At 46.9% G+C, this 9,267-nt stretch overlaps 1 protein-coding gene across 1 annotated transcript in view; it reads right to left on the bottom strand.

Moving 5' to 3' along the window:
- Positions 1 to 7,605: 7,605 nt before the first annotated feature.
- The window catches only part of LOC104510868 (CMP-N-acetylneuraminate-beta-galactosamide-alpha-2,3-sialyltransferase 2-like), a gene marked incomplete at its 5' end in the record, with an annotated part of 2,044 nt that continues 382 nt past the window's right edge, over positions 7,606 to 9,267 (bottom strand). The window contains 5 exons of the mRNA XM_010153253.1: positions 7,606 to 7,773; positions 7,849 to 7,968; positions 8,156 to 8,201; positions 8,634 to 8,813; positions 9,096 to 9,250. Coding sequence (XP_010151555.1) covers positions 7,606 to 7,773; positions 7,849 to 7,968; positions 8,156 to 8,201; positions 8,634 to 8,813; positions 9,096 to 9,250 — 669 coding nt within the window. The remainder of the gene's footprint in view (positions 7,774 to 7,848; positions 7,969 to 8,155; positions 8,202 to 8,633; positions 8,814 to 9,095; positions 9,251 to 9,267) is intronic.

Below are 9,267 nucleotides of genomic sequence, written 5' to 3'. Positions count from 1 at the left end.
AGCTCTGCTGTTGTGCAGACTTCACTGCAAGTGCTAGGGTCACGAGATAATTGACTTGAGGCATCAGTGACTTCCCACTTTGGCCACAGCTCAGCTCAGTAATTACTAGAATGTCAGTAATTGATGGCACCAACTTGCCCAAATCTAAGAGCTGTCAAGGATTCTTACTCCTTCTGCAACCAGGTTGTCGAATTCCTGGTACACACTCTGGTCAGGCATCCAAACCCGCAGGACGGTCTGCGTCGTTCCCTACCTTAGCAACGCAGTTTGGTATGGTCAAGGGGCACTTCACCCCCAAACTCACTGCACACTGGCCAAAGCCAGATGGGAATCTTTCGGCTGTAGCGGTCCAGGAACTGAGGGCCAGGGGAGAAATGCACCACCGCACGTTCAAGCGAAGCTATTGGTAGAGCAGCGTGGACAGAGAAATCTAACAGAACCCACTGGAAAAGTAGATGCTGTTCGTATATTTTCATCTGCCCTAAAGACTGAAACTGCAAGGCTCTGTTCTCATGACGTCTCCTTAGGCGAACCACTCTTTCTTCAAGCCCCTGCCTAGAAAGGACCTATCTGTTTTTTTCTGGAAGTTGGGTGGAAGTTACTTGATATGAGATGATACTGGGAGAACTTTCAGGCCATATTTTAAGCTCGTTCTGCTTGGATTCAGGATGCCTCTGCCGTTTCTCTGGATGATTGAAATTCATGAAGTACAAAGGATAGTTAATTGGAGCCGTGTTCTCATGGCCATCTCCCAGTATACCATGGCTTCTGTTTCTCTTTATGAAATCTCTCATTCTATTGTAGAGCTATTGTTCAGTTTTCAAAGGACTTCTGTCAAAAGAATTCTTTTTTATTAGTCACCAGGAGAGGAATCCATGGAGACCACGATGCTTATGATAACTATGGATCCAAGTGTGCTGCCAGATGTGTATCAGGGACCTGCATACTGAACAGGGACTGTTAATACATTCAGTATTTGGAACCCCCAAATGTGGAATTTGTTAAAGAAACTGAATAGTCTCTTTCTTGGCTTGGATCATAATTTTGTCAGATTATTGGGGAAGATAAAATGTAATTTAATTTTATGGAAACCCAATTTATTTGCTCTAAGAATAGGACTGGTATGAACAATGTGTGGAAGAACAGCAGGGCACAGAAGAATGCTGCAAGGGGATCTTCAGTTATATAAAGTTCGGCAAGTGGTGTCCTGCAGTTAATGACTACATTTTGGTAGAGTTATGATGTGGAGGTAGGGTTGAGGTCGAGAGAGACAGCTCATGCCACCTGCCATTACTTGCCAGCAGACACCAAAGCAGTCCAGGAGGACTGATGCACCACTCATTCTTTGGGCTAGCTGGGGCTTTCAGTGATAGCCTGTAGTAAAAATAGACCTGATCATGATGGTGCTCTTTAAGGACTGTCATGGTTTAACTCTGGCTAGCAAAATACCACAAAGCTGCTCACAAATTCCCCTGCCTCTCCTCCAGTGGAAGGGAAGAATCGGAGGAAAAAGTAATAAGGAAGCTCGTAAAATTGGGATAAGAACTATTTACTAATTAAATCTAAATTAATATATACAAATACTGCTAATAAGTGAGGAAAATAATAGGAAAGAAAACATATGATACAGTTGCTCACCACTCACTGACCAATACACAACCAGGTGCTGAGTAGTGAGAGTCAGAGCCAGAGAGCCCAAGAGCGATCACAGCCCGAGTGCTGTCGCAGCAGGTTCCAAGTGAACCCTGTCAGCGATAGCACGACTGGGAAAACTAAACAAACCCACCAACTCCCTCCCAAAGGAGCCAGCGCAGGAGTTAGCAAAGCAGCGGAGTCAGGGAGAGTGTCAGCAAGTGTACGGGAATGAACAAGAGAGAGGGAGTAATGGCTCCCGGACCCCCTCCTCGCCTCTGCCCCCAGCATGACGTACTATGGGATGAAACACTCCCTTGGTCAGTTGAGGTCAGCTGTCTGAACTGTGTGTCCCCTGCACTGCCGCGAGAGAGCTGGGAATGCAGCTGCAGTATCAGAAGCTGAGAAAGACCTTGAAACTGGTGCAGGCATTGCCCAGTGCCAGCTGAGACCTTCAGTGCTGCTCTCTGCATCCAGGAACAGCTTCCTAGCAGCCAGGGCAAAGAGAGTTAACTCTTTCCTGACTGAACCCAGCACATGACTCTATGACACTGTCAGGCCCTCCACAGGTGAGTGGAAAGGGTTGCGTTGATACTGTTTAGTGAACTCATGTTTTAGTAGCCTTTTCTATTCCTCGTTAAGAAAACAATGTTTGCTGTGTTTGTTTCGTGCTAGGTGGTAAGGACTAACCAGTTTTCAGTTACACGACATGAGAAAATAGCCAATGGATTACTAGGAGACCAGGGTCTGCCTGGTGTATTTGTGCTATATGAACTTTCACCCATGATGGTGAAGCTGACAGAGAAACACAGGTAGGAGTCTTTTCAATCTCTTTCAGTCACCCTCCATTGATTTTGTCCTTTTTGCGTAGCTTGAAACTCTCTCCTTGCTTGGACACAGCAGTGCAAATGCCTGAAAGCCCTTCCCAGTCGGAGAGGCAGAGGCCCTTTCTCTCAGTGTGAACATCTGAAAGGGATTGGGTTTTTTCCGATACTACCTGAAGCATTTTAATCCAGTATCAAGATGGAGAAGGAAATTGGTGCAGCGACCAGAAGTCTGATGTAGTGGTTCTTGGTTCAGACTAATTTCCTCAAAGTCTTTTTTTAATGGGAAGACTAGGTTTATATAGCGTACCCATCTTACCAGGACCTACAGCAGCACCCACACTGATCCAGCCTGATTACTTACTCTGTGTTTGCTATAGCTTTTCTGCATGTCATAGGCAGTGTGAAACCTCTTTCTTCTTTCTAGGTCCTCTGTTAATCACAGGCATGTAATTGCAGGGGAATGGAAGGGGTTGTAGCGGTCCGATCTTTTAGGATCATAATGAGGGATAGCCAATGTCTGTACCTTAAAATGTATTAACATGTGCTTAGGGATTTAGTTTTTGTGTTACAGCAGCCTGCTGTGCATTCTGTCAGGGCAGGAATGAATAAAATCTGAGGGATTAGAAGTCCATCCTTTAGGTTCAGTAACTGCTTTCTAAGATTGCCATTGAGCTTGTTAGAGCACACTGCTCTAATGCTAGTGCTGTAATGCTGCTCATTGCTGTTCAGAAAAAGTATCAGTGACAAACTCCATTCTGTAGCCAGAAGGGGTTATTTAATCATTAAATCTGTTAATTGTCAGCTATTCATCTTTATATAATGCATAATTATGTGCTTTGATGAATGTTACCATAATTGTGAATTAATTTTTATTAGTTAATTGTTACTTATCTGACATTGGCAGCTGAGCTCATGCTGGTTGTTCAAATTTTCCTTATTCTAGGTCCTTCACACACTTTCTGACAGGAGTTTGTGCCATCGTTGGAGGCATATTTACAGGTATTGCACTTCTTAGTCTTTTTTCTTTCTAAATTGTAAACATTTGCCATCTTACTCTTTCTAAAGTCTGCAAGGCTGGTAATAAATCCCTGTTTGATGGGGAGAAATTATTTCAGTCTTCAGGAGGGGATATAACATGTTCTGCAGAGCCATGGGAATGGCAACAGATTGTAATTAGCACTGCAGACTTCCCAGGTGATGTAGACCTATTACAATATTCCATTTTGATACTCTACAGGACTTTTTGTTTTCAAATAATGCGGACTTTCGCATACCACATGTGTACTGTTTTCTTGGGCAGCCTGGGGCTGTAAGCAGATAGTTGCTTTCGTGTGGCACCAGAGACTGAAATCTGTGAGCCCAGGTCACCATGGGCATAGCCACCTCAGAGGTCTCAAACCACCCTCCCAGACATAGGAGCTCCCATGAATGCTGTAGGGACTAAAAGTAGCCCTCACAGCTAGACAGGGTCCTGTAAAGAGAGGCTGATCCTGCAGAGCCATTTGAGTGTCTGGACTTCATTCTCAATGCTGGCATCTGGAATACCTAACCAGTATCCTGCATGTGACAGAGTCCAGCCTTGCACTCCAGCTAATGACCCAGGGTGCTCTGAAACAGAGGTGTTCACGTGACTGTGAGATCTGGTCAGCAGATCTTACTGGACCTGTGAAGCCAGCTACTATATCACATACCTATATCACATAATAACTTTATCTGCAAGGTTTTCCTGTCACCTGAGGTGTCACAATGCTCAAGTAACCTGATCCTGTTAAACAGTAATACATTTGAGCATATTCATTTCTATGGTTGACTCAGAGAAAGGTTTTCCAAAAATATTTTTATGACAAATGCAAGGGGCCCCTAGCACTGATTAGGTTTGACAGGCAGTTCATTGTGTTTGCTGCACATTGTGTTTCAGGGCAAAACATCCACAGAAAACAGTCAGCTGAAGTGTTCCTTAAAGACCAGATAGTAAGGCAAATAATTCCATATTCTGCAGTAATAAACAGAAGATGCAGTTCTGATTTTAGCTGCTACTCTTTATATAGTATCAAAATGTCTGTCTTTGTGTAGGGTCAGGTAATTGCTTACTTACTTATTCCTTAGATTGAGGTGTTGAATAAAATAAAAAAGAACATGAAGCTTGATAAATACACTGAAAATGTCTTCGCTTACTGGCACCCCGTGTTCCCTCCCTGTCAAGAGCTCAGGTTCCTGTCCTGTGAAAGCCACCTCGATGGATGCACGGTTTTGTGGTGTGATAGACCCCTTCTGATCTTTTCTGTGGTCCCAAACAAGCACTGAATTAATAGGCTCTTTCAGTGCTGGAGAGATTTGAGGAAAATCTCACAGAAGGAACTAAAGGCATGGGTTTGTTTTGCTTTGTGTCTCTGGTGAGTAAACGTTGCAGTCTCGGATAAAGGGCATCCATAAAGGGCAGCATCAGGTAGAGCAGCTTACTTTTAAGGTTACTATGAAATGAGCAAGAAGTGGAAACCATGCCCTTGGCAAGCTGGGTCAGGGCAATGACCTGGCATAAAGGGCTCCGCATGAGCTTCCTCGCCTAACTCTTCTCGCTCATCAGTAAACACCTGTGAGAGCTCTTTCTGGAGAAGCATGATGACCTCTGCCCTGCAAGCTGGATCTTGTCTGTCCTAATGAGATGAGGACCTTTTCCATCTGAGCAGCAGCAGTTGTTTCCTGTCTGGGGGAGTTGGAATTCCTTTCCACTGACAGAAGGGTTTGTGTTTTCTTTCCCTGGGAGTTGTTCTGTCTTTGAGGAATGTCTGCTTTGATCCATCTGTTTTTTCCTTTTAGTTGCAGGATTCATTGACTCCTTGATCTATCACTCGGCACGTGCCATCCAGAAGAAAATTGAACTTGGGAAGACAACATAAATAAGCAACAACTTCACCTCTAAAAAGAGAAGTAAACAGGTTTTTTGAAACACAAGTGATCTTCTGAGTGAACAAGAGAAGAGGTTTGCAATTACCAGATGGCCCTGACCACTCTTAGGTTACTGTCCCATAATTCTTTGTTGGCATTAATTCATGGACGAAAGTGCTTGAACCTTGCTGATATAAAGGTTAGCCTTCTTGTCTGGCTGTGCAGACCCTACTGTAAAAACTCTTTTGTGTCAGTCCATGTTCATCCAGTTCCACCCTCCTCCCTGAAAGAGATGCTGGAGATACTGCATTCTGTTTGCCTCCTGGAATAATGTACTGTATTGTCATGAGACCTGGAATGGATTGAAGTTGCCATCAAATAAGCTTTGTAGTAACACCATCTAGCTTTTTAAATTTTTCTTTAAAATGTTTCTGAGTATGCTGATGCTGGCATAGGCCAGAACTCTCTGAAAACGTGCTGAATCCCATGCACTTTCCTTCCAGCTGTCCTGGGCAACGTGGTGAGACCTGGTACTTGGGATGTGCTTACTGTGCCGTGGGGCATTGCAGTTGCTCCAGATTGCTCTTCTTACGAAAGATGTGAGTTGATGTTTCAGCAAAAAAGTGTGTTTGGAGTTTTAATTGATTTTTAAATTAGACTGTGTTTTTTGCTTCCCCTCTGCTTATATTTTGAAATAAAGTCCATCCTCTGTGTGTTTTCGTAAAGCATTTGGAAGAATAATTAAATTATTTGAACTAATCCTGGTACTAAACTGGAAATTTAATTAAAAAACACACCTACACGGTGAGGAAATATGTAGAGACTGTTTTTTTTCTTTTTAATGATTTACACCAGTGAGTTAAGTGCTTGGTATGAGGAATTATATTGGAAGAAATTTGAAAATAATGAGGAAAAATAAAATATTGTGGACCTTAGTATTGACTCTAAACTTGGTCCAAGCAATTGCTCCAACAATGCGCAGTGTGACACACAGATACAGGATCAGATAATGCAGAGATAAAGCTATTTTATAATGCATTTGAAAGCACTTTTGGTTTATAGCTGTTTGTTTTTGGTTTTATAATTAGTTGAACTTATCTACACATCAGGGAGTATAAAAGGTTTGTAAAAAAAAAACAAACCCTACATTTGAAACGACAATATTTAATAAATCTGTCGCATCAGGATAGTATAGCACTGCTACGGTGTGAGGAAGGGGACATCATATAGATATGTGTTGTCAGGAACAAAAAGTGACCTGAACAGCTTTGTAATCTGAAGGAATAGTCAGGAGGGGGCAGATGAATAGAAATAATACTGCAGGAGTTTAACCTGCAGTTAAAGTTACCAGCTAATGGCTTGTCCTTGATGAGAAAGCCAATTACTTGTAAACCTCAGGAAGGCATCGGAGAGTATTTCACAGAGCACTGCTTAGCACCTAGAGAAAATTGAGGGAAGGTGAAGGGGAGGCTAAGTGCAAGACTTGTACTCAGTGTGGGAAACTGGATGTGGTGGAGAAGAGAAACAGAAGACACAAACAGAAATGGAGATTCTACCTGGAGAGGTAAAAAATTAATGAAGCTTGAATTAATTCAAGTAATACAGGCTTCTGCCACAGAGATCTGGTGACTTTAATAGACTGAAATACTGAGTGCCTAATAGCCATGGAAAAGCTGAGTCTGATGCAAGGATGTTCATGGTTTTGATTGAAAGCAGGAAAAGGCATCCTGCTAACCCTGTTCTGGGGAAGAAAGCTAGTCAGTCGGTCTCCAGGGTCTGCAGTCTTCTTCTGCAGGAGGGGCAATATTTCCTTATAAAAAGACAGGAAGGGAAGATGCCACTCTCCCCTTTCCCAAAGAACAGCTACAAACCTCCCCAAAAGCTGTCAGTGGTGTCAGCTCTGTCATGCAGCCTCGTTTAGCAGCTGCCGTCATCACCACCCCAGAGATGCGCACAGCAGCTCCCGGGCTCCATACGCACCTCCAGCCCTGCTGGCTCCCTCTCTCCCAGCCACAGTGGGCAGAACCATGCCCTCCTGTGTCCACCCAAATGCAACGTCCCTGGTGTCATGGGAGTGTGTCACCTCCTGGCACCCACAGTGCCCAGCTGGTGGGACCAGCACAAACAGCATGGAGACTCCGGGGATTGCAGAGCAGCACTGAGGGGGGGAAGCAAGCTAAAGAGCTGAGGCAGCTGCCAGCAGTGCAGGGGGCTGCCAGTTCCTGTGGTAAGAGCCTGGCTTCAGTTTCTTGGGAATGCATCATTTGTAGAATAAAATCCTGCCTTCGGCTGCCAGTCTCTCGATGAGGCTGAATTCGACGTCAGCATCGTGGACCCTTGTCCTGCGAAAGGCTCCAGACCAGCGGTTTTTCTCCCAGTAGTGGTGCCAGGTGCCTGCACTGTCTGCTCCGAAGCCAAACACGGAAACCTGCGCACACGCCAGCAAGAGCCATCGCTGCACGGACGCCCCGCCACCCCAAGGGCCCCCCCCGCCTGCACTCACCTGCTGGCAGGTGTGCAGGGCGAAGAGCAGGGCTATGAAGCCAGTGGAGGGGTACCGCCCATGGCGCTGCGTCCAGCTGTCATGGATGTACTTGAGGAAAGCTGGGCTCAGGATCAGCACCTGAGTGGAGAGCAGAGGAGCCATCAGCTGCTCACCATGCTGTGTTTGGGACAGCCAGCCCCTGCCATCAGCACAGCCATGGGCCCTCCTCAACAGCTCTGCCTGTGTCCCGAGGGAAAACAAGCCTGGTCTCTCCCGTGGCGAGCCCTGCCTGCCCAAGAGGAGCTGCAGCCTGCCAAGCTCTTACCTTGTTTCTGTCAGCTTTGATGAACTGTTTCACCCTGACGTATGTGCTGCAAAAGCCAGAGGACAGCAGTGAGTATGTGGCATTCTCATGGCCAGGTCTGCATCATTGGAGACAGTTTGCACAGGGTGGCTGTGCCCACCAGCATCCAGCCCCATGGCACTCCTAGCCCCTTGGGCTGGCCCAGTGGCATCCCCTGGCCGGGCTCTGGGAAGGGACACATCAGGCCCTTGGCCTCACAGTGGGAACAGCCACCATCCCACCCATGGGGGGTTATGGGACTGCAGGACACCTGAGCCCTGTGAGAAAGAGTCAGAGCCCACTTCCCCAAACTGAGGTGCAGAGGCATGCCAGGACCCACAGCCAGGGGCCCTTAGTCCCAGCAGGACCGTGGTGCCAAAGCCCGAGGGTCTCCAGGACCACCCTGTGCCATTGTCATGGCCTCCAGCATAAGAGATGCTGTCCCCCAAAGCCAACGCACTGCGTGAGCTCTCCAGTGGAGAAGGCGCTGGCCACCCATTGCAGGTCCAGTGGCTTGAAGGGGACAAGGACGAGGTGGATGCCAGGCCCGAGGTTTACTGCGCTCTCTGGGTACATGAAGTGATGGGTTGTTCTCATGCCAACGTCCAGCTCAAAGCCAGCAATCTTTGCTCTGTTCATCCTAGGGGACAGCAGGAAGGCACATCCCAAAATGAAGGTGCACACTGTGCAAGTCCTAGGCTGCTGATCCCACCAGGCAGGGACACCAGCTCACCCTGGCCAGCCGCAGAAGGCCGGTGAGTGCCCCAGGGTCAGGGGCTCCAGGTAGCAGGAGGCTCCAGCCCCCGCCCCTCCCCCCCAATTGCAGGGCTCATGTTGGTGGATTTCACAGGCTAGCTGGGGGATAGGACACACAAGGATTGTGGGGAGACAAGGACGAGCCAAGTCCTTTCAGGTCACCCACCTCAGCACCCAGTCATGGGCATCGATGCGCAGCCCGTGGCCAGACCCCTTCAGCCACCCCGAGTTCCCCACCACTGCACACGTCCTGCAGTGAGACGGGTCCCACGCATCGCCAGTCGGGGCTGGGAGGACAGTGAAGAGCTGCCGAATTACATCCTGGAGCTGGACACCAC

The sequence above is a fragment of the Eurypyga helias genome, unplaced genomic scaffold (assembly GCF_000690775.1).
Source record: "Eurypyga helias isolate BGI_N326 unplaced genomic scaffold, ASM69077v1 scaffold30086, whole genome shotgun sequence".
NCBI classification, from domain to species: Eukaryota; Metazoa; Chordata; class Aves; order Eurypygiformes; family Eurypygidae; genus Eurypyga; species Eurypyga helias.
The sequence above is the reverse complement of the archived record's forward strand: the minus strand, read 5'-3'. Positions and strand labels throughout refer to the sequence as shown.